The following is a 26,020-nucleotide window of genomic DNA, read 5'->3' as shown; positions in this document are numbered from 1 at the left end:
GCACATCGCTGGGAGAGACACTTGGTGCATCATTTGGATAAATATAAGCAAATCAAGGATAAAAAGAAAGGGGAGTTGGAGGAGCTTCAAGAACAATTGCTTAAACTTAACTTGGGAGAAGCGAAACACAAGGTAAGTGAAAAGAAAAAAGAGAATAAATTAACACCCAAGGTGATGGTAGCTCAAGACTGCCCTCCTGAGCCAAAAATACTTGAATTTAACCCAAATATTTATCCAATGAATCCCTGGACACATTATGATGGTTTGCAGAGCGCACCCATGGCCAGTTGGGGAGGTAATGTGTGGGCCGGTAGAGGAAGGGCAAGAGGTCGTGGTGGCTCGGTGGGTGTGAGAGGCACCCTGGGGTATGGAAGGGGTGCGCCTGGAGCGGGTCATGGGCCTAGAGGTGTATGCTCCACCCATTGACCCATACCACGTGACACTCTTTTATGATCGCGAAAATACTGAGTGGTATGAAGACCTGTTCCATGAATTCCTGGAGGGGAAAGCATGGCAGGTCTCTACCAGGGATATTTATGTTGGACCGCAGGGGGTAGCAGCCCTGGTCCACTTGGCGGAGGAACAAAAGAGCTGGTTAAAGGTGGGGGGTTTGGAGCCTTCCACGTCTCAATGGAACACGCCCATTTTGCCAGTGGAAAAGCATGGCACAGGTAAATACCGTACGGCTCATGATTTGCGGGCTATTAGTGCAATTTTGAAAACTAAAATTGTGCTGGTTCCTAATCCATTTACTGCATTGACTAATCTCTCCCCAGAGCAGCGTTGGTTTACATGCATTGACCTGGCAAATGCCTTCTTTTGTTTACCTTCGCACCACTCTCTGCGTGATGTGTTTTCTTTCTCTTACAGGGGTCAACAGTTAAGGTATACTCGGTTGCCACAGGGATTTGCTCTGTCACTGGGGATTTTTAACCAAGTGTTGAAGCAGATGTTGGAACCGTGTGTGATGCCGGCTAGCTGCACTCTGGTTCAAATATGGACAACCTCCTGATTGCCGCTCCCACGGCAGACGCTTGCTTTCAGGCCACCATGACCGTGCTCAGGAGACTGGCGGAGGCGGGCTTTAAAGTGAGTAAAGAAAAATTACAGTTGGTGAGACCACAGGTGACTTTTTTAGGGAGAGAGGTGAAACAGCATATGGTGGGGATGGTGGCTGCTCATAGAAGTGCCATTCTCCCCGGAGACTGTGACAGTACATTCCAGACTATGTGGGCCGCACTAAGCCTTTGCGTGATTTGGTGAAGCAGCATGGAATGAGAGACCTGACTGCTAAGTCTAACTGGACTACTGACGCTGAACAATGCTTCATTTCTTTGAAACAGGACCTTTCTCATGCAGTAGATTTAGCTGTGCCAGATTACAACAGGGACTTCTTGGATGTTTCTGAAACAAAAGGGGTGGTGAATGGCGTTTTGTTTCCGAAAAAAGGGGGAGGCAGACAGGTTTTAATGTACATCAGTGTATGTTTAGACAACATGGAGAAAAGGCACCCTACATGCACTCAGCATGTAGCTGGAGTGGCAAAGGCCATCCAGAAAGTAGCACATATAGTCAGAGGACACTCACTGAGAGTTTTAACAACACACAGTGTGGTGGCTTATGTTAACACTCAGGCCTTCACCATGACCCCACTTAGACAACAGAGGCTCAGCAAAGTGCTGGAGGCTCCAAATTTGACTTTCACACATGAAGGGATAAACATGGCAGACCAAATGGGGTCAGGGGAACCGCACGACTGTGCCCAGGCGGTCTGGAGAGAAGAGAAAACAAGACCAGATCTCAAAGCGGAAGCCATGGAAGGAGCAGAGGATCTCTTCACAGATGGCTGCTGCTTTAGGGATGAGAAGGAGGGGCTCAAGGCAGGCTATGCAGTGGTAAGTAAGAGAGGGGAGCAGCTGGAGGTGATCAAAGCAGTAAAGTTGGAAGGGCAGCAGTCAGCGCAGAGAGCAGAGGTGGTTGCACTGATTGAAGCTCTCAAGGAAAAAAGATAAACATTTACACTGATTCAGCCTATGCCTTTGGAGCTGCACATGTGGAGCTGAGTCAGTGGAAGAGAGCTGGATTCCTCACTACCAATCAACAACCAATCAAACATGAGAAGGAGATGAAGGCCCTGGAAGAAGCGCTGGAAGGACCCCTGGAGGTAGCAATAATAAAGTGCAAGGGGCGCGATGATTCAGCCACTTGGGTTGCTCGAGGTAATCGAGCAACGGATGAAGCAGCCAAAAAGGTGGTTGGCTACACGGGGATCAGACAAATGGTAAGTGTGGGAATGGATTGGGAAGAAAATCCAGGGCTGGAACGCGAAGAGATCATAAAAGAACAAGAGAAGGCCTCTCCAGAAGAAAAGTCACTCTGGAAGGAGAGAGGAGCCATAAAGGTAAGCAACATTTGGAGGGGGCCAGATGGAAGACCAGTGTTGACTGCAGATTTGGCAGAGAAAAAGATCAGAGAAGCTCATGGCCTTGGGCATGTGGGTGTGGCCCAGATGGAGAGGAATCTCTGTCATTGGTGGCACCCATTCCTGAAGGACATGTTGAGGGAATATGTGCGAACCTGCCTTATCTGTGGCCATCACAATCCTAAACCTACAGTGAAACCAGAGATGGTCAGTTTCCCCTGACACAGAGGCCGGGCCAGGAAATAGTGATTGACTACACAGACATGGTGACACCAGTGAGGGGTTTTAGATACCTGCTGGTATGTGTGGATAGTTTGACAGGGTGGCCAGAGGCGTGGCCAGCCCGGAGAGAAGACAGCACCACAGTCATTAAGTGTTTGGTAAATCATTATATTCCCTGGCATGGATTCCCAGAGAGAATTAGATCAGATAATGGGACACATTTTAAGAATAAACATTTGCAGGAAGTGGAATCCATGTTGGGGTTGCAACACAGGTTCGAGACAGTTTATCATCCACAGTCTCAAGGTAAGGTTGAGCGAATGAATCAAAACTAAACTAAAATGGATTGGGTTGATGCGTTACCAATAGCACTCATGAGCATTAGATGCTCAGTAAATCAGTCCACCGGGTTTACTCCTTATGAGTTGTTCACTGGGAGACAATTTCCTGGCCCCACTGCAGGGGTGCCAGCTTTAAGACAAGAAATGCCTACATTTGAACATTTAAAGCAATTTAAAACACTGAAAGCTCTTGTCTTAAGTTTTACATCACAGGTGACTGCAGGCCAAGGACAGGAGCAGACGGTGCCAGAGGCAAAGTGGGTGTGGCTGAAGGTCTACAAACGAAAGTGGAATGAGCCCAGGTGGACAGGTCCATTCGAGGTGGAGACCAGGACCTCACATGCGGTCCGACTGAAAGGGTAACGCGAAACCTGGTACCACTGGAGCCAGTGTGCTGTGGCGGAAGAGCCTAAGAGGTCGGAAAGGCTCTCTGCAAAGGAAAAGAGGGGGAACTCGGCTGAGACCCCCACATGGATCCCAGCCCAGGGACAGAATAAATCCCTGATCCATGCAACGACTGAAGGGTAGTCCACCCCGGAAGTTGAAGAAAGAAGAGCAACAGAGAATCACCTGACTCAGAAGATAAAGTTTTTTTTTTTAAAAACAACAACAACAAACAAAACAAAACAAACAAAGAACAAGTGAAATTACATTGGACAGAAAAGGGATGAGAGAAATAACCAAAATGGGGTTATGGGGAAATTGGAGAGCAATGGTAGTGTTAGGAGTGATAACTGTCGTAATTGTAACTCGAATTTTTCTTGAAAGTGAATTGCCCAGAGACAGATCTGAGTCCACTCCGGGGATACCACCTTCACAGGCCACGGCGGAGCGAACCAAACGCAGCAAAACAGGTAAATCTGATGAGTGTTTGGATTACTATGGCGGTATAGAGCTGGACTACGTTAAAGGGTCCACTACTTCGTATGCATTCGATCTTTGTGCTGTCATTAAATGTAAAGGCTTAAATAGTTCATGGCGGAGATATGATGTTTGGGTAGGTTACAATCCAATGGTAGATATAGAGTGTAATAATCAGAAGCTTGGCTACCCCTAACACACTTATTGGAAGGGCCCTTGTGATTACTGGTCTACCATAGTGGAGTATTCTGGCATGTGGCGCCCCTACAAGGACACCACGTGGCAGAAGCTTGGGTTTCAGCGGGACTTCTCAACTGGGCAGAACCCGTTGACTCTCTCACTGAATCGTTGGTATGACACTGTGTGGCCTGCCCGATCTGTGGTGTATTTATTTATAGGAGCAGATGTCTCAGGGAAGGATCCATATGGTCTGGTTAAAATTAATTTTAAAGATTCTGCACCTGATGTGGCTGAAATAATTGTCTCAACATCTCCCTCACCATTGTCACTTTCTGAATCGGGCCCACAAATACTTGAAGTAGATTATACAAGACTCAAACCTAAACAGCTCATTTCAATGGCCACTGGCTATCATGACAGCAATCTGTGGCTAGACTGGCTCATCCAAAATGCTAGAGAACAAAATGTTTGAGATTGTGTGGGGTGCGCAGCTGCTCGCCCACATCTTTTCACAGAACCAGCTCCCCTATATCCAGAAGACCAGTGGGGATTTGAGTGCATGCTCAGACTCACGAGAGAAGCGGTTTCTGAAGGTAATTGTACTACGTTAGCTAGTTTGTTTCCACCAATAGGTAATGACACTGTACTTGGTGCTTTCACACCAAGAAAAGCCAACTATACGTGTTTTAACTTTACTGTGTCTTTCCCTGACAGACATGAGCATGAGGCCGGGGAGATTAACGCCGATTGGTGCACTGTGACGTACCTGGCCAGAGGAAAGCTATCAAGAGACACTGGCACCGAAATAGGCCTGTGGGCACGTGCTGGTTTGTATTATTATTGTGGTGGGTACAGATTATATGTTAGAATTCCTAGTGGGACTTCTGGTCTCTGTGCTATGGTACGTTTAGGTGCACCTCTCGTTTTAGTAGGTGAAAAGGGGGTGCGGCTGGGTAAGCCCGGCACCGCTCAATTGACAGCCAGACGGAGACGCCATGTGTTGGCCAAGCGGTCACCAGGATCGTTTGACCTTACATTAAGATCACCAACATATATAGATGCCATTGGAGTCCCTAGGGGTGTGCCTAATGAATTTAAGTTAGCTGACCAAATTGCTGGAGGATTTGAAAATCTTCCCATAATTTCTGCATTTTTTCCAGTAACTCCAAATAAGAATGTGGATCGTATTAATTATGTGCACTATAATGTCCTGAGATTGGCGAACCTGACCAGGGACGCGGTTGAAGGGCTTGCTGAGCAGTTGGGTCCAACATCTTTAATGGCAGTACAAAATCGGATGGCATTAGATACAGTGGGGCAAAAAAGTATTTAGTCAGAAATCAGAAATCAGAAAGGGGTTTATTGCCAAATGTTGAGCAGGTTTAAAACATTAGGAAATTGCTGCAGTCATTCAGTCAGCCACCGATTGTGCAAGTTCCCCCACCTAAAATGATGACAGAGGTCAGTAATTTGCACCAGAGGTACACGTCAACTGTGAGAGACAGAATGTGAAAAAAAAATCCATGAATCCACATGGTAGGATTTGTAAAGGATTTATTCGTAAATCACGGTGGAAAATAAGTATTTGGTCAATAACAAAAATACAACTCAATACTTTGTAACATAACCTTTGTTGGCAATAACAGAGGTCAAACGTTTACTATAGGTCTTTACCAGGTTTGCACACACAGTAGCTGGTATTTTGGCCCATTCCTCCATGCAGATCTTCTCGAGAGCAGTGATGTTTTGGGGCTGTCGCCGAGCAACACGGACTTTCAACTCCCGCCACAGATTTTCTATGGGGTTGAGGTCTGGAGACTGGCTAGGCCACTCCAGGACTTTCAAATGCTTCTTACGGAGCCACTCCTTTGTTGCCCGGGCGGTGTGTTTTGGATCATTGTCATGTTGGAAGACCCAGCCTCGTTTCATCTTCAAAGTTCTCACTGATGGAAGGAGGTTTTGGCTCAAAATCTCACGATACATGGCCCCATTCATTCTGTCCTTAACACGGATCAGTCGTCCTGTCCCCTTGGCAGAAAAACAGCCCCATAGCATGATGTTTCCACCCCCATGCTTCACAGTAGGTATGGTGTTCTTGGGATGCAACTCGGTATTCTTCGTCCTCCAAACACGACGAGTTGAGTTTATACCAAAAAGTTCTACTTTGGTTTCATCTGACCACATGACATTCTCCCAATCCTCTGCTGTATCATCCATGTGCTCTCTGGCAAACTTCAGACGGGCCTGGACATGCACTGGCTTCAGCAGCGGAACACGTCTGGCACTGCGGGATTTGATTCCCTGCCGTTGTAGTGTGTTACTGATGGTGACCTTTGTTACTTTGGTCCCAGCTCTCTGCAGGTCATTCACCAGATCCCCCCGTGTGGTTCTGGGATCTTTGCTCACCGTTCTCATGATCATTTTGACCCCACGGGATGAGATCTTGCGTGGAGCCCCAGATCGTGGGAGATTATCAGTGGTCTTGTATGCCTTCCATTTTCTGATGATTGCTCCCACAGTTGATTTTTTCACACCAAGCTGCTTGCCAATTGTAGATTCACTCTTCCCAGTCTGGTTCAGGTCTACAATCCTGTTCCTGGTGTCCTTCGAAAGCTCTTTGGTCTTGGCCATGGCGGCGTTTGGAGTCTGACTGTTTGAGGCTGTGGACAGGTGTCTTTTATACAGATGATGAGTTCAAACAGGTGCCATTCATACAGGTAACGAGTGGGGGACAGAAAAGCGTCTTACAGAAGACGTTACAGGTCTGTGAGAGCCAGAGATTTTCCATGTTTGAGGTGACCAAATACTTATTTTCCACCCTAATTTACGAATAAATTCTTTACAAATCCTACCATGTGAATTCATGGATTTTTTTTTCACATTCTGTCTCTCACAGTTGACGTGTACCTCTGGTGCAAATTACTGACCTCTGTCATCATTTTAAGTGGGGGAACTTGCACAATCGGTGGCTGACTAAATACTTTTTTGCCTTACTGTATGTTGTTGGGAGAAAAAGGGGGCGTTTGCACGATGTTTGAGGATATGTTTTGTACTTTTATTCCAAATAATACAGCTCCCGATGGCTCTGTGACCCGAGCGCTGGAAGGTCTGAGAACGTTGTCCATCACAATGTATGAGCATTCGGGATTAGATGACCCGCTGGAAGCGTGGATGACCTCTATCTTTGGGCAATGGAAAGGTTTCATTATGTCAATTATGGTTTCTTTGTCTGTTTTTAGAATAGAATAGAATAGAATAGAATTCAACTTTATTGTCATTGCACATGCACAGGTACAGGGCAACGAAATGCAGTTTGCATCCATCCAGAAGTGCTTTAGTGATATAGATATATTACAATATATATTAGCAATAGTATAGATATGTAAGTATATTACAGAAATGGGTCTATTATGGTATGTTATAATGTACACAGTATGAAGTATGTTGTGAATATTCTATAACTAAGTATGTACAGGCTGTAGTGAGTACAAGCTATGTGCAGGCTATGAACAGGATATAAATATGAAAAACTATACAGAATATGAAATAAATAACTTTACAGAAATCTGAGATATACAGCTATACAGAAATGGGAACTATGCAAGTTGTAAACAGTTGTAGGATTAAAGATTATTGAATGTACAGAATGATTATTTACACAGAGCTATACAGTAGTGCAGTTAAGATAAGTGAGGGTGTAGATAGTTTCTACAGAGGCTATATAAAGTGCTAGTGGTTGTGAGTGGTGGTTCACTCCATGTTATTATTGTGTGTTTGAGGGTACAGTTGTCCATTGTGGGGGTGTGTATGTTCAGTCCATGAGTTTAACGTGGGTCAGATGTCAGGAGGCAGAGTTCAGGAGTCTGACAGCTGTGGGGAAGAAGCTGTTCCGGTACCTGGTGGTCTTAGTCCGGAGGCTCCTGTGGCGCCTCCCAGAGGGCAGGAGGGTGAAGAGTCCATGTGATGGGTGACTGGGGTCTTTGATGATTTTCCCAGCCCTTTTCAGACACCGCTTCCTGTAGATGTCTTTTATGGCAGGAAGTGGTGCTCCGGCGATGCGCTGGGCAGTTTTCACGACCCTCTGCAACGCCTTCCGGTCCGAGGCAGAGCAGTTCCCGTACCAGACTGTTATACAGTTGGTCAGGATGCTCTCGATGGTGCAACGATAGAAGTTCACCAGGATGTCTGAGGACAGGTGGTTCTTCCTCAGAGTCCTCAAGAAGAAGAGGCGCTGGTGAGCCTTCTTGACCAGCTTGGAGCAGTTGGTCGTCCAGGTGAGATCCTCGGAGATGTGGACTCCCAGGAACTTGAAGCTGCTCACACGCTCCACAGCCATCCCCTTAATGTGGATGGGTGGATGTGGGTCAGCATTCCTCCTGTAGTCCACGATGAGCTCCTTGGTCTTCTCGGTGTTAAGCAGCAGGTTGTTTGTGTCGCACCACTCAGCCAGACGATCCACCTCCTCCCTGTAGGCGGCCTCATCGTTGTCACTGATGAGGCCAATCACCGTGGTGTCATCTGCAAACTTAATGATGGTGTTGGAACCATCAGCAGGTCTGCAGTCGTGGGTGAAGAGGGAGTAGAGGAAAGGGCTCATCACACAGCCTTGTGGTACACCGGTGTTCATTGTGATGGTAGATGAGCAGTGGTTATCCAGCCGGACATGTTGGGGGCGGTTGGTCAGGAAGTCCAGTAACCATTTGCAGATGAGGGAACTGATGCCCAGGTCTGTCAGTTTCCTGATGAGTTGTGAGGGGTGGATTGTATTGAACGCTGAACTGAAGTCTATAAACAGCATTCTGGCGTAGGTGTTGTTGTTGTCCAGGTGTGAGAGGACAGAGTGCAGTGCGATGGAGACTGCATCCTCTGTGCTCCTGTTCTGGCGGTATGCGAATTGGTGGGGGTCCAGGGTGGGGGGGAGACAGGATTTGAAGTGTGCTAGGACCAGCTGCTCTAAGCACTTAGTGATGATGGGGGTGAGTGCTACTGGGCGGTAGTCATTGAGGCAAGATGGGTTGGAGTTTTTGGGTATCGGGACGATGGAGGTGGATTTGAAGCAGGCCGGTACCACAGCGTGGGCCAAGGACAGATTGAATATGTCTGTGAGCACTCCTGCAAGCTCCCCAGAACACGCTCTGAGAACACGCCCGGGGATGCCATCGGGACCTGCAGCCTTGTGGACATTGATCCTGCTCAGCACCGCTCCTACATCGGTGGGGGAGAGAGTCAGAGGTTGGTGGTCTGGCGTCATGTCTGCTTTGGTTGTGGTTGTGGGGTTCCCTCGCTCAAAACGAGCATAAAAGTTGTTGAGCTCATTGAGGAAGGAGACATCAGAGGATGCGGGGGAGGGTTTGGTGGTCCTGTAGTCTGTAATGGTCTGGAGTCCTTGCCACATGCGTCGGGGGTTGGAGTTGGAGAAGTGTTCTTCTACCTTCTTTTTGTAATGGTGTTTGGCTTTTTTGATGCCCTTCTTTAGATTAGCCCTGGCTGTGCTGTAGGCGTGTGCATCTCCTGACCTAAAGGCGGTGTTGCGGGCCTTCAGGAGGAGACGAACATCCCGGTTCATCCAAGGCTTCTGGTTGGGGTACATGGTGATCCGTTTCTGGGTGGTGACACTGTCTGTGGTTTCGGAGATGTAATCCAGTACAGATGAGGCGTACTGGTCCAGGTCTGTGTGGGTGAACATATTCCAGTCTGTGTTTTTAAATCTGTCCTGGAGCACTGCCTCTGTCCCCTCTGGCCACACTTTAATTGTCCTCACAGCAGGTTTCACACGTTGGATGAGTGGTGAATACCTAGGTGTGAGGAACAGGGAGAGATGGTCCGATTGTCCAATGTGGGGGAGGGGTGTGGCTTTGTAGGCTCCAGCCAGGTTGGAATACACATGGTCTAAAGTCTTGTCTCCTCTGGTGTGGCAGGAGACATGTTGGTGGAATCTGGGGAGGACTGTCTTTAAGTTGGTGTGGTTGAAGTCGCCAGCAACAATAAAAGCAGCCTCGGGGTGTTTATTCTGGTGTTTGTTAATGGCTGCAGAAAGTTCTTTCATGGCCAACCTAGCATTAGCGTCGGGGGGGATATACACGGCAGTGAGTATGATCGAAGTGAGTTCTCTGGGGAGATAATAAGGTCTGCATTTGACCATTAAAAACTCCGCATTAGGTGAGCAGTGACTCTCAGTAGTAGTGGAGTTCATGCACCAAGCATTGTTAATATAAATGCACAAACCTCCACCTCTGGTCTTGCCGGAGTCATCTGCTAGCCTGTCGGCTTGGTGTGTGTGGCGTCCTGCTAACTCGATAGCATTGTCCGGGCAGCTGTTGTTCAACCATGTTTCGGTGAAAAACATGACATTTGAGTCCATAATCCGTCTGTTGTTAGTGATGGAGAGCCGTATCTCATCCATTTTGTTTGCCAGAGAACGGACATTGGCGAGGAAAATACTGGGTAAAGGCAGCCGGTGTGGTGTTAGCTTTAGCTTAGCCCGTAGCCCTCCGCGCCTACCTCGCCTTTGTTTACGATCTCGGCGCCGTCTGCGTGCACTTCCGCCCGGCCGGGGAGAGTGGGCAGCCTCCGGTGTTCTGGAGATCTCTGGGATGAGTCGGAGATCGGCGATAAAACTGTTGGAGTTGTGAGTGCAGATGTCCAGAAGCTCTTGTCTGCTGTAGGTCAGCAACGCACAGCAATTCTGGACGAATAATCCGGTTAAAAGTAGATAAAAAACCGCTAAATAGCAGATTCTGGAGAGACACTGAGCCTCGCGTTGTTCACGCGCCGCCATCTTGGATGCAGTATTATTGCAGTATTAGTGACATGTGGGTGTTGTTGTGTGCCTTGTATCAGAGCTTTGCTTGTAAGACTCATCAATCGTGCTGTGGGAGAATCTGATACAAAGGCCGACACCATGATGCCACTTTTGGGAAATGGGGAGTCACAGTATGAAAGCATTATGGTGAGGGATTTAGTTTAGTTTTATCTGCCTTAGGGCAGATAAAAAAGGGAGACTTGTAGAAATGTTTAGCTGATTTAGAGTTTAGAAATGTGTTAACATAGAATCTAGAATTATTGTAGAGACACTGACACTGCCCTCAATGTAATAAAGGCCTGATTGTGTCATGAACTTAGGAGTAGAGTTTAGGAGACCCTCCCCAATTGAACTGTGAAAGTAAAACAGAGAGGAGTTAATGCTGAGTGGAAATTCCCCAGAGAATGTTTGGGTGGGGGTCTCAACATTTGACCTGGATAACTGTGGTCTGGAAGGGAGATGGGTTTTTTATGACCTCTAGGGAGTCACCTACACCCACAGTGTTTTAACTGTCACGCACACACATCCACACGCACACTCACTCATGTGCGCTCTCATAGGCATTCATGTGCTCGTGCACATAGACACAGACAGAGTTTGCAGCACACTGTGGGGGGGTTTTATGATAGGGTCGCCCCTACAAAACTGTGTTTCACAGACAAAGGAGTGAAGATTTTGCAAAGGGGCACCGGCCTGGCAAGTCTTCCCTTCTAGAAGATTGTTACAGTATTTTTATCTTTTATGAATATATGCCTTCAGCGAAATAAATATGAGTGTATTATGTTTAAATTTCCCTTATGCTTGTAGCAGTCAGAGGAACGTGCAAAACTTAATTATCATGAGAGCACACTCCCTGACTGCCGGCACATATATAGCAGTTGTTTTTCTGTCAGTTTCTTTAAGCATATTCTAGTTATCAGCACATAGCAACTAGAGATGGACCGATCCGATATTACGTATCGGTATCGGTCCGATACTGACCTAAATTACTGGATCGGATATCGGAGAAAAATAAAAAATGTAATCCGATCCATTAAATATCACGAAAGCACCTCACAAAACTTGCAACACGCCGTAACTCACCTCAGAACGTTAGCACTCGGAGCAGTATGCATCACGTGATAGAGCGGCTGTGGCATGCGGGACCTGTCGGTGGTCTGGATAGCATGTGGAGCTTCGCTAGCAACCTGGCATTTCATCTCCGACAAAGTTATCCCGAGAGAAGTAAAGCAAGTGTGTAAGTCCATCTCTGAATGTTTGTAAAGCATTCCTGCGTTAAGCTTAACAAGCGACTGCCTCTTCTTGCTGCTACTTCAATCATGAAACTGCTTAATGATCAGCTGATCGGCTTTTCTGTCGCGAGTCCGTCTCTCTTGTTTGTTTTTGGCCCACTTTGCACCAGAAAGAGGAAACCAGCGGCTGAACAACAGCAGCACGTTTAAGCTTGATCAGCTGTTGTTAGAATTTATTTAATATTACTTTCTACACCAGGATCTTTTTCTACAGCTGACGGCTGTAACTGTGCAGGGGCGGATCTAGCAAAGTTTAGCCAGGGGGGCCGATAGGGCATTAACAGGGAAAAGGGGGCACAAAGACATACTTTTCTTTCTTATTCTCATTTAAAATGTCGAGCTTTTAATAAATAATTATCCGAATCTTACACCCAAAGTTTTAATCTGATGTAAAATGTATAGAAGTCAATTACTGTATATAGTAACTGTTAAGTCTAATATACCCTAGTAAGCTATAGTACATTTTCCTTTGGGAAGGTGCCATCTGTGCAGTCTGCAATTTTGTTGAAGAAAGATGTTGAATCTATTTAATATTTCTTGAAAAATAATTGATTTCTGAGCTTTTTTTTTCACACTGCATCAAATTAAGATTGATTACGTCGATTAAGCATCATGAGGTGGCGCGTGAGGGGGGGTTCCCTATTTTTTATTTATTTATTTTTGTTGTTGCTGGGAGTTGGAACCCTATTAGTTAGGTTGCTTAATATTTACGCTAAGTACTCTTTAAAATACCAGAATAGGGAGGATGGTGTAGGTTTAAGTTTATTAGATTGATCAGTATTGCTGAACTATGAAATATTTTTTTTTTTGCATACAGGTATAACAGAATAGCTTTAGTGTAGTTGTTGTTTTAAACTTGAGTATGAACTTATACAAAATGCAGCAAGATATTTAAAAAAACAGTTTTGTTGATTAAAAAACACTATATCGGATTCATATCGGTATCGGCAGATATCCAAATTTATGATATCGGTATCGGTATCGGACATAAAAAAGTGGTATCGTGCCATCTCTAATAGCAACAGAAGGTTTGCCATAGATAGCGTACAAAGCATTAACCACAATGAGTTGTGAAAACCAGCTGTTATTGTTAGATTAAGTTCCAGGAACTGCATGTTCTCCACTCACGAGTGAAGGGCGTGCAGCTAAGTTCCTGTTTTATCTGTGTTTCACCATGTACAATGAGTATAAATAAAGATGTAAGATCTGTGTGGGACGTGAGTCTCTCTGAGTTCACCCGTGCACGTTAACTGTCAAAGTGTCTGAGTGTCATTTCTTCACCTGAGTGTTTGATAATTGTTTATTCCCTGACAAAGATGCATGCTTAAATGAGGATAAATGAAGATGCGTAAAGATGAGTAAAAGATGAGTAAAGATGAATAAAGTTTTGTGAAAATGACTACTGAGTCCGGTGCCATCTCTGGATGCTCGAGGAATAAAAAGAACCGGGGTAAAACTGATTTCTTAACAGTTTTGGTGCCGTGAAACCCGGGATTCGCTCGAGGCACAGAGAGGATGAATTGGCAGAGCTGAGATCGTGAAACGAGGCGAACAGAGAGCTAGCTCACATGATTAAAAGGTAAGCACGACCTGTTTATTTTCGAACTGTGCATATTGTTTAAAGCCTAAATTATCTGTTCGCTAAGTTGAACGTATCCCAGTGTAAATTCACTCAGTAGAAAAAAAGGCGGCTAGCGTCCGTCTCAGTGTGTTAAAGCAAGAGACTTTTGTAAGAACTCCAAGTTGATGTTTAGCGTACTGTGAGCGACTAAAGCAAGAGACTTTTGCTAAGAACTCAGGTTGATGTTTAGCGCCTCGTAAGAACATCTCGGTGCGTTAAAGCAGGAGACGTTTGTTACGGATTAATAGAATCGGTGTTTCATCCGCGGCGGTGTGTGATCCGTCTTAGTTATTAGGAAAAAAGTGGCGGTGTTGTGAACCGTCCCCGTGCATTAAAGCAGGAAACGTGTGTTACTATTAGTTAGAAAGCGGGGTTTAAGGCCTTGTCGCCGGCTGAGGGCCGTGTGTGCTCCGAGTTTGGCAACTCCACCCTTGGTCGGACGCGTCCTTGGGATTTGCCAGGTTGGTAACCTGGGCACTGAGGGCGCCCTAAATAACTAAAGCTAGGTGTTGGATCCTAGTCGCGGTTGATAACATGCATGAGAGTGGGGGCAAGTTCGTTCGTAGTGAGAGTACGACTGCTTGGCTCAGCCCACTGACTGCAGTGTGTGTAGATTGCGTGTGTGTGTGTGTGAAAGCGCCGTTAGAGTCGGCGTCTAGTCGGAAGTACGGGAGTCAATTAAAGTAACAAAAAGAATTCGTGTCTAAAAGTGTGTGTTTGTGGTGTGCAGAAATCGCGGCAGAAGGCCGTGTCACGAGTCGTTGGAAGCTGTGAAGTCAATTGGGGGGTTGAATTTGGTTTTATATTTTTTAGGGGAAGAGAAACCGCGGTATCGAGTCCGTGGTGCAGTTTGAATAATTTGTGAGGTGCACAAGAGCGGACGGCACCCGCTCTGTGTGCCGCTTAGGGCGTTGTCCGGAATAAGCAGAAGTGTCTCGCAGAAAGTTTGAATGGGACTGCGAGAAGCATGAAGTGTGTGTGAGCCAGCCTCGAGGGGGCGGGTTCACAGGTGGAACGAATGAAGAGTAAAATGTGCGTGTGTGTGAGAGAAAGAAAAGGTGGGGGCGAGTGACCAGCCTGTGAGTGTGTGTGCATTCCTTGATGGCTGTAGCTCAGGTGGCAGAGCAGGTCAGCCACTAATCAGAAGGTCGGTGGTTCGATCCCAGGCTGCCTCCTGGCTGCCTGCAAAATATCCTTGGGCAAGATACTAACCCCATGTTTGCCTACTGGTGGTGGTCAGAGGGCCCGGTGGCGCCTGTGTCTGGCAGCCTCGCCTCTGTCAGTGCGCCCCAGGGCAGCTGTGGCTACAATGTAGCTGCCATCACCAGTGTGTGAATGTGTGTGTGAATGGGTGAATGACTGAATGTAGTGTAAAGCGCTTTGGGGTCCTTAGGGACTAGAAAAGCGCTATACAAAAGCAGGCCATTTACCATTTACAAAGAGTGAATAATGAAAGTCTCTCAGTCTGTCGTTTACAGGTGGGGAACGGACCTGGATCAATTCTCCACGGGCAGCAGTCGGAAGAAAATTATAGGTTGAAATCATTAGAAAAAATAGAAACACCCAGCCAGAATTTTTGGCTGAATTGTTTTGCAGCTTCCCGTCCTCATCCTGAGCAAGCAAGCTCCAAGGAAGCTAATCTCTCCCTGAAGACGCCGAGTGCAGTTTCAGAAGCACGAGCAGGAACATCAACAGTGGACAGAAGTCCAAGAGACAATACCAGAGTTCTGAGCAGAGAGGTCCAGCAGCACTGTGGGCAAACGGCATCAGAAAGAGAAGAACCACCATCTAGATTGGATGGATGGAGATGCGTTTCCAGCAAGCTGCAAAGTGTGAAGGACTTTTGAGAAGACTGTCTGAGTTTGACATTTGCCATGTTTGGAGTGAGATGGCAATGAAAGAGACAGTGGGACAAAGAGAGACACGGGACAAAGCTGAAGAAAACTGACTGCCATTGGACTGAAAAGTGGGAGAGAAGAAAAGGAGCAGAAGAGGGCTGAGGCTGCTGTTTTAGTGTGGGGAATCAAATTGGGTTAAGGAATCCAGGGAGACAAGCGACTGCCTGGAAGTGGAGGATTGACACAGTGTCCAGACCACCACAAAAGGGGGAGGAAGACAAGCACTGAGGTATGCAAGTGTACTGTTAGAACAATGGAAAGGTGACATCACACATGTAGATAATATGCACCAGAGATAAAAAAAAAAAAAAAAAAAATCATACACAAAGTGTTACATATTAAAAGAGGGTATTTGTAGAAGGGGTTAACAACACACAGTGTGGTTGCCTATGGTAACCTGCAAGCATTTGGGGTTTAGCTGTGCCTGACTATGACAGAGTTCTTCATTTGGATGTTTCTGAAACAAAATTTGGAGTGAGCGGAGTTTTGTTTCAGAAAAAGGGGGAAGGTACATGAAAGGATACATAAAAACAGAAAATGTATTAACCCGACTAACACACACACACACACACGTAATGAAGATCAAACACAATTTTAAGTAGGCAATACTGTTACCATCATCCTGTCTGGTTTATTGAGTGGGTTGAGAACTGATACATAGACGACTGAATTAGTATTATTTTGGGGAACATGACAGCAGGGTGAACAGAATCCTGCTATCATGTTCCACAGAGTTTAAATGAGTGAAACTGGCAGATTTTTTGTTTTGTTTTGTTTTTGTTTCTGAAGTATGGGGAAAGTTTTACCATGGCACCAAGTTTTAGATTTGGTGTTTTCTCACGTATAAGAGAAAGAATATACTGCAACAAGTCCTAAGACCGGGCTTCTGTATTTTTATTTACTTTTGTTTTACAGTTTTATCTTTTATTTTTCATTTTATTTTTATTTTTGAACAGTGCACTGATTTCTGTTTGTGAATTTCTTTTCTTTAAGCAGATCTGCACGTCGGGAATTAAAGCGCTACACGTCGTCGAGAAAATTGTTGCAAGTGAGTTTCTCCACATTAAAATGGGCTCAGGAGAAAGCCACTTATCTGGGACAATTAGAAAATGAGAGTCCCTGCCTAAAAAGGATTCAGCGAAGTAATCCAATCTAAAGTTCTTCTTTTTCTTTTGAAATGACGTCATTTTGCTGAAAGTGGAAACTAAATGCGACGATAGGTTTCCACTATCAGCAAAGAAAGAAAGAATGAATGTATGAATGAATGAGTGAAAGAGGAAAAACCGACTGGTAAAAGCTGATAAGACTTGACCACGACTCAAGGTTAACCTCCACCTAGACAGAACGAAAGGGTGGATGAATTTATGTGTTTCTTTTTACAGGAGCAGTAACTAGTTAATGTTTTTCTACTACAGAATTTCTGGGTTTATGTGTGAAGAAAACTGTGTTTACAGGTTTTGAGTTGGTGATGCTGTTATACTGTGTTGAAACAGTGTCATTCCTTTTACAGCAGGCTTAATTTTATGGCCTTTTACGGCACCTCTGGAATGTGGATGGCCGACACCTGCCCACCAGGACGATCCATGTGTGTTCCTAATGTTTGTTTTTTCTAAGAGTGCATGTAGAGGATTCAGCAGAAAACAGACAAGTGACATGAGGAAACAAATAAGAGATGCAGTGTTTATGAAATAGTTGAATATGGGCTCATTAGCTGGCCACTATTGAGCTCATAGTGATGAAATGGGTGGAGTGACATTGTTTAAGGAAAGTCACAGATTAAATTGTGGAATAAATTGGGATGATTCATGATTAGGGACAAATTATGGCAATAATAGTGATTTAATGATTGGAGAAAACCTGCACATGATACTTGTCTGTTATGCTGAATACTTTATTACCCTTATGATCTATAGTTGGTTGCAAATGTGAAGTTTGATTTAACAGATTTGTTTTCCAGCTTACAGGCTCCAGGTGGAGCTGGGAGTTAAACAAGTTTAACATGTGACTGCTGATTAATGTTTTTACACAGAGTTACAGGTTGGAGTATGGCTGCTCCAAGTGGGAAACCCTGGAGATTGTTTTAGGGAGACTGTGCAACATTCTTGTGCATGTCTCATTGGGGAGTTGACCAGAGATGGGCAGTAACGCGTTACTTGTAACGCGTTACTGTAATCTGATTACTTTTTTCAAGTAACGAGTAAAGTAAGGGATTACTATTGCAAAATCGGTAATTAGATTACCGTTACTTTCCCGTAGGAACGCTGCGTTACTGCGTTACTAAAACCGTGATTTTTTTTGTGAGAATGTCTCACGACAGTGACGTAAGCAAGTGCGACGTTGGTGACAGCAGCTGTGTGCAGATCAACAATGGATAATATATGGAGTGCGGGAGAGAGTATGAGCGTGCAGCGTTTAAAGTGTGGAAGTACTGACCTTACTTTGAGTTTGATTCCATAAAAAGTGACAAAAACATTAGCGTCCATCGTGCGTGGGAAGAAAACTTCTTTTTACAGCGAAAAAAACCCCTAAACTTCCGAGCAAGCACCGAGTAGCTACGACGTGATGGGAAACTCACAGAGACACTCGCGCGGATTCTTCAACTGACCGCAGCACACCTACACCAGGGTAACCCTCCGCCTACCCTGCTCCTGCTTTACAGGTGAAAATAGAGCAAAAGGACCGCTGAGTCTTTGACTTTATTTATTTTCTGCTGTGTTTTACTTGCATCTGTTTGAAAGAGGAGTGAAAACACAAAAAATATTTTATTTTATGTGCTGGAATGTGTAGAAAATAGGTTTAAATGTTAAACTAATTTATTCAAGTCAGAGAATGTTGCATATAATTAAATGTTTTGCTTGATGCATAAAGTTAAAAGATTAAAACTAATAAAACAAGTTAAAAAAAGAGACTTTTCCATTTGATTACATTTTGTATGATGGATTATGTAGAAAAAGTAGAATTGGGCTGAAAGATCTATCACTTTATCACCTCTTCAGGTTGTAAATCGTGTTTTTAAAAAGTAACTAAGTAACTAAGTAACTAAGTAATTAATTACTTTTGAAAATAAGTAATCAGTAAAGTAACGGGATTACTTTTTGGGGGGAGTAATCAGTAATTAATTACTGATTACTTTTTTCAAGTAACTTGACCAACACTGGAGTTGACACATGGTGAAAGCCGTGTGGCAAGAGGAGTGTTATTTTTAATCTGTAGATGTCGTGAGGTGCCATGACGAGAAGGAGTGGCTGAGATCGTCCACAAGATGGGAGCTGAGGCCAGGAGAGAGTCTTCAGGAGGATCAGAGATCATCTTCAGCACAGCAGACATCACACAGAGAGCTGTGCTACTGAGCTTCCAGGAGATCAAGACTCACACAACCGCAGTGCTGGGTTACATCAAACACTGCATGGACACTGTCACCACGGAAAAGCGGGTCCGGTTCTACCCCAACCGTAAACCCTGGATGACAAGCAAGGTTCAGGCACTGTTAAAGGCACGCAACTCTGCATACAGGGGGGACCAGGACATGTACAGCAGAGCAAGAGCAGACCTTAAAAAAGGCATCAGAGCAGCAAAAACTGGACTATTCAAACAAGCTCTCAGATGACCTCTCTGATAACAACTCCAGGAAGGTATGGGAGGGCCTGAAACACATCACCAATTACAAAGCCAATGGGACAAATATAGATAATATGGACATCTCGTTAGCGGAGGAACTTAACCACTTTTTTTGCCCGCTTCGAGAAAACTGCAGTCACCCCCACCATGCACACCACCCTGCCCACAGTGTCCTCTGAGCACAGCCCCCACACATTTAGCCTCCAACAACATCAGGTCCGCAATGTGTTCAGAGCAGTAAATCAGAGGAAAGCTGCTGGAATACCTGGTAGAGGGCTCAAAGCCTGTGCCGACCAGCTGGCTCCTGTGTTCACCAGACTATTCAACCTCTCCCTGACACATGCCTCTGTCCCTCACTGCCTGAAATCATCAACAATAGTCCCAGTCCCCAAGTCCACCACCATCAGTAGCCTCAGTGACTACAGACCCATCGCACTGACTCCAGCGGTTGTAAAGTGCTTTGAGAAGCTGGTCCTAAAACACATAAAGGACAGCCTCCCACCCAGCTTCGACCCCCACCAGTTTACCTACAAGGCAAATAGGTCCACAGAGGATGCAATTTCCACTGCTGTCCACTCCGCTCTTCATCACCTGGAGAATCCTGGGACATCAGTGTTACATAGTGAGGGGCGGTGAGGGAAACATCAGACTTCACTCTATCTTAATTAAAGTAATTGTTTTATTATCTCTTGCCAACATCATACACATGCAGACAGCAACTTTTCAAAATGGCCCCTCATCCATTTCCTACTCCCTTTAAATACTCTAAAGACACACCTTCTTAATACAGACTGGCCTATAAAAGAGCTGCAATTGAGGCAGGCTTCCTCTTTACTGGGAAAACAAGATGGCCACCACAAAGGTAACCTGCAACACTTTGTTACTTAAATGCTTCCCAACAATCAGTAAGGATGCTCTTCGTTGATTTCAGCTCGGCCTTCAATACTATCATCCCAGACATTCTTATAGACAAGCTGGTAAACTTGGACTTCCCCCCCTCCACATGTGCATGGATCAAAAACTTCCTCACAGACCGTTCACAATCAGTCAAGGTTGGCAACCAGCGATCATCCACCCTGTCACTCAGCACTGGCTTACCACAGGGATGTGTGCTGAGTCCACTATTATACACTATCTACACCAGTGACTGCACCCCTACGCACCCCTGCAACATCATCATCAAGTTTGCAGACGACACCACTCTGATGGGGCTCATCACCAACAATGATGACACCGCCTACAGGGATGAGGTCCAGCAACTGTCAGAATGGTGTAACTACAATAACCTCACCCTAAACACCAAGAAAACCAAGGAAGAGTCTGGTTCAGATGCTGGCAGTTCTCGCTGCAGTCTACCGGTAGCGTCTCCTTTCAGACCAGGATAAACGAATGTCACCGAGCAGTGACTAACTTTGTGGTCAAAGGCTTGCACCCATTTGCCACAGCAGATGATTTTCGGTAAGTGAATGTGTTTAATTGTAGGCAGGGACATTACTGGATATTCTTGTGTAATTGCTACAGAATAATTTATGTTATACTTTGTTATTGCTACAGAAGAATATTTATTTTATTATTTTACATTTACAATTTTTTTCCCCGGGGACCCTGTGACACCACATTGAAGAGCCGTAGGCTGTGGATCACTTAAGATCTCAGTGTTGGGTTTGTAAGGCCATGTTACTCCTAAATTTCTATCTTGTTCAAAGAGAAGATATAAAACAAAGTTATTATTATTAATAATAATAATAATAATAATAATAATAAATTTTATTTATGAGCGCCTTTCATGTCACCCAAGGACACTTTACAATAGGATAAAACACTTAGTAAAACAATGGCAGAATAAGAACAATAAAATAAAAGCACAAGATAAAATGAACAAACAGTGGATTCACAGTGAATATGCAGATTTGAACAGATGAGTTTTGAGTTGGGATTTAAACTGGGGGAGAGAACCAATATTTCTTATTTCAGGGGGCAGGGAATTCCACAGCCTGGGAGCAGAGCAGCTGAAAGCTCTGCTTCCCATGGTGGTGAGGCGGAAGGAGGGTACAGTAAGCTGGACAGAAGAAGAGGAACGAAGTGAACGGGCAGAACAAGTGGTGGTTAACAGGTCAGAAAGGTAAGAAGGAGCGAGGTTATGAATGGCCTTGAAGGTGAGCAGAGAAAGTTTGAAAATTATCCGGAATTTCACAGGGAGCCAGTGAAGTTCCTGAAGAACAGGGGTTCTGGTGATAATGCGAGCAGCAGAGTTCTGAACCAGTTGAAGCTTATGGAGGGATTTTTGGGGGAGACCATGCAGAAGAGAATTGCAGTAGTCAATACGGGAGGTAACAAGACTATGTACAAGAATGGACGTAGACTGGGTGGAAAGAGAAGGAAGCAATCTGTTAATGTTACGTAGATGGAAGTAGGCAGAACGGGTGAGGTTATTGATGTGAGATTTATAGGAAAGTGAACTGTCTAAGATGACACCAAGGCTCTTTACCTGAGGAGAAGGGAAAACTGTGGAGTTATCGATAGTGAGTGAGAAATGGTTTGCCTTCAAAAGTTCTAAGCTAATCGACCTTAGTGTTCTCCTTTCTTAAAAAGAATCGATAAAGAATGGAATCGTTAAACAGAATCGAAAATGGAATCAGAATCTTGAAAATCTTATCAATACCCATCCCTAGTCACGTATAATGATGGTTTTGTAGCTGAGTTCTTATCTTCTCGCATTTCTGCAGTCACCCACTAATCTACCGAAGTTGAAACTGGATCATGTATAAGCACAGAAAACATTTTTACTACTGAAACTAATTTTTAACATATTGTTCAAACTAATATTTTCATTTACCTTGGCTATGGAATAATACTTTAATTCTTAATTATTTGAAAATAGGAAAAGCTTTGTTTTAGCACTCTGACCATAAAGCTAGATGGTTTCACAACTTCACAACTGAAAGTTTACTCACTTGCAATTGTGATGACAAGACTTCTGCTTCTCTCTACCTCACATCACCTGACAAGGTAGTGTATAGAAACACAGATAGTGTATGAAATATGCTTAGTGGGTGATGGGAATCCCCCACCCAGCAGCCTAAAGGATATTTCCAGACTGCCTAATCCAGACCTCTTTTGTTTTGGTTATTCTTTGTATTTTGGTCTTGTGATGGTGTCACAAATTCAGAAATAACCCACTTTGAACTTCTGTTTCCTCTGTTCATACATCATAGTTTGCATTAAAATAGATGTTTTTATAATATTAAAAACATTTGAAAGAGCCTTACTTTATATATTACCTGACTGCTAATTTTCACTACAAGTACTACAATACTGCAGTGATTCAAAATGATGCCTATTGCTTTGGATCTGCAGAAAGTTAGGCCTAACTCACACAGTTATGAACATTAAACTCAATGAATGAAATTTGTTCAGTATTTCTTTGGTTTGGTTTTACAGAAAAAAAGAATTTAAAAAAGTAATGTAAAGTGAATTCAAGGAAACAGTGAAGGCTGTAATAATTAAGAATTTCTGTTTGAACACATTATCTACTGTTCCCTGATTCAAAGCACAAGGGGTTGATTTCAGGGTAGTGATGAGGGCAATAGTAAAGAGGCATTTATGGGCAAACACATTTTTACTTTATTTTGTTTCTTGGTTTAGTTACGACACGGATATGTGAGCAATGTTGCAATCTGAAAATATAACACTGCTTGTTTGGGCTGACTTACTCGTAAACTGCTGCTAAAACAGTAGAGACCTCGTTTTAGTCACTATTCTGTCACTTTGACTATGTTGGCATTCCTGGAGCCAGACTTCAGTATTTGAAATGTAACAATAAGCTTAATAGATTTTCTAAACCAGGGGTAGAATAAGGCATAGACGATAGGGTTGAGGCACGAATTAAAATAGAAAAGACATAAAACAAATGCAGAAGATGATCCGTTGAGGAAGGCATTCTGGCCTGTGAGTGTGACACAATAAAATGGTAAGGCGCATGACAAGAATGCAATTACAACAATACCAAGAGTCCTGGCTGCTTTCATCTCTGATTTCTTTGGATTTCCCTTCCTTGAACACTGGTATGTGACACCTGCAGTATGAGTCCGCATGGCCCGAACCTGAGACACAACCACTACAAATATTCTCAAATACAGAACTATAATGACAGTAATAGGAAGTAGGAAGTTCAAAGCAAGATCTGCAACATATTCAATAAAGTTAATATGGACAACACACTCTCCCACACAAGAATTAAACCTGCTTTGCTGTTTCAAGTTGTCCTTTAAGAGGAAACTACCAGCAAGGGCAGAAAAGCTCCAACACAGTGAAACACAGATCTGAACTCTTTTTGCAGTGACTTTGGTGGGATAATGCAGAGGATCACAAATGGCCACATAACGGTCAACTGATATCAGTACCATGGTTCCTATTGAGGAAGAGGTGATAATTGTGCCAATAACATAATACAGAATACACATGAAGTCACCAAAATACCAGCAGCCGTCTATAAACATTATGTAAAAGAGCAAATAGAGACCCACAAAGAAATCGGAGACAGCCAGAGAGAGGAGGAGGAAGTTGGTGGGATTATGGAGCTGCCTAGAGAAAAAAAGAACTTGTTACTTGCAGCATAAATTCATAGTTGTTATTTTTTTTTTTTAAGTTTTTCCTTAAAATAAGCTATTAATCTTTTAACTTTACAAAATATGTGGCTACTTGAAGTGGGAGATGGAGATGATGACCAGCAGGTTAAGAGTTGCAGTGAGCACAGAGATAGAAGATATTATCATGTAAATGAGCGTGGAAACTGAGACAGGATGCAGAGCCTTTCTGCAAGAGGAGTTGAGCAGATGTGGAAAGCAGAATTCAACTCCCTCCATCATCATCACAGGAGGTGAGCTGATTAGGTTTATCTTGTTCTTTTACTCCTCCCATGTTCTCTTCATTAAAAAAGGTCCCTCCTTCCACATATTTCCCATGTTGCTGTCTGTGTTTATTGTGCTATGGTGTGTTGATATCTGTGCATTCCTGTATTATCCTTCTGTGTTACACATTTCCATGTTTTTTTTCCTCGCTACCTGGCCTGACCTGTCTCCCCAGTGTGATGTTTGTGTATTGTATGTACAGTCGGCAAGGTCTGTCATCTTGGTTGTGGGAAAAAGATCTGCAACTGACAAATAAAGGCCATCTCATCTCATCTCATATTGAGCCCTATGTACATTTGCTCCATAAGGGTTCACAGACCAATTTTAGTATCTGTAATGGACAAAGGTGTTAAAAAATTGTTTGCCTCCTTCCTGAATTCCTTTTTTTTTTGGTATATTTGTCACACCCAAATGTTTCAGATCATCAAACAAATTAAAATATAAGACAAAGATTACACAAGAAAACAAAATGAAGTTTCATAATGAAGGGCTTTATTATTAGGGGGCAAAAAATCAAATTCCAATCAAGCGTGTTGGAGGAATTTTGGCCCACCCATCTTTGCAGAATTGTTGTAATTCAGCCACATTGGAGGGTTTTAAGAGGTTCAAGGTTCAAGGTTCTTTATTTGTCACATGCATAGTTATACAAGTATAATACACAGTGAAATGTAGCCTGACACGCTCCTCGACATGTGCAAAAATATGTATATATATATATATATATATATATACATATAGTATATACACTGGGTGAATGTGCAGTAGTAGCAGCAAGCAGGTGAATTCTGTACATTAATATGAATAGACATCTGACTATTTTACAGGATAGACAATATAAACATATTTAAATTTAAAGGAATTTGAAATGTACATTGTGCCTGGGTTTAGAGTGTCTGGAAGAGTCCTGTCTCAGTCAATTATAGATGATGTGAGAGGGCGGGTGTGTGTGTTTAGGGCACGGATGGCTTGGGGATAGAAGCTCCTCTTGAGTCTCTCTGTCCTTGCCCGGAAGATGTGGAACCTTCTACCAGATTGCAGAAGTTGGAACAGTTTGTTGCCAGGATGGGACGGGTCCTTCAGTATCTGCGCTGCTCTAGTCCGGCATCTCCTGGTGTAGGTGTCCTGAAGCGGGGGGAGAGCAATCCTGCAGCAGCGCTCTGCTGTACGGATCACTCTCTGGAGAGCTTTTTGGTCCTTCACACAGCTGTTCCCAAACCACGATGTCATGTTCTGTGTGAGGATGCTCTCCACAGCGCCTGTATAGAAAATCCTGAGGATCTTTGGAGAGACCCTGAACTTCCTCAGTTGTCGTAGGTGATACAGGCGCTGCCTAGCCTTTTTGGTCTGGACCAGAATGTGGGCAGCCCATGTCAGGTCTGAGGAGATGTGGACACCAAGATATTTGAAGGACTGCACCCTCTCCACTGGAGCTCCATTGATGATAATGGGCTTGTAGTCTCTGTGCTGACCCCTTCTGAAGTCCACCACCAGCTCCTTGGTCTTGCTGACGTTCAGCTGGAGGTGGTTGTCCTGGCACCACGATGCCAGATTCTTCACTTCATCCATGTAGGCCGCCTCATCGTTGTTGGAGATGGCACCCAACACCACTGTGTCGTCAGCAAACTTCACAATGGTGCTGGAGCCATGGGTGGCCACACAGTCTGAAGTGTAGAGGGAGTAGAGCAGTGGCGAGAGGACACATCCCTGAGGTGCTCCTGTGTTGATGGTGATGCTGTTGGAGAAGCACCTGCCCACCCTCACCACCTGAGTTCTGCCAGTGAGGAAGTCCAACACCCATGCACACAGACGGCTGTTAAGTCCCAGATCCCTGAGCTTTGTGAACAGTCTGCAGG

At 44.4% G+C, this 26,020-nt stretch overlaps 2 protein-coding genes across 2 annotated transcripts in view; one reads left to right on the top strand and one right to left on the bottom strand.

Annotated features, from left to right (window-relative positions):
* The window catches only part of LOC309691231 (trace amine-associated receptor 8a-like), a gene marked incomplete at both ends in the record, with an annotated part of 106,496 nt that overhangs the window by 12,069 nt on the left and 68,407 nt on the right, over positions 1–26,020 (top strand). The gene's annotated exons all lie outside the window — the stretch shown is intronic.
* LOC309690424 (trace amine-associated receptor 13c-like) lies at positions 23,013–24,125 on the bottom strand (the record flags this gene model as incomplete). Its single annotated transcript, XM_082507457.1, has 2 exons — positions 23,013–23,841; positions 23,959–24,125. 2 exons carry the CDS (start codon positions 24,123–24,125, stop codon positions 23,013–23,015), a joined length of 996 nt encoding a protein of 331 aa, XP_082363583.1.

Source organism: Aulonocara stuartgranti (assembly GCF_965226115.1).
Source record: "Aulonocara stuartgranti genome assembly, chromosome: 16".
In the NCBI taxonomy this organism is placed as follows: Eukaryota; Metazoa; Chordata; class Actinopteri; order Cichliformes; family Cichlidae; genus Aulonocara; species Aulonocara stuartgranti.
This window is presented reverse-complemented; position numbering and strand designations above follow the sequence as displayed.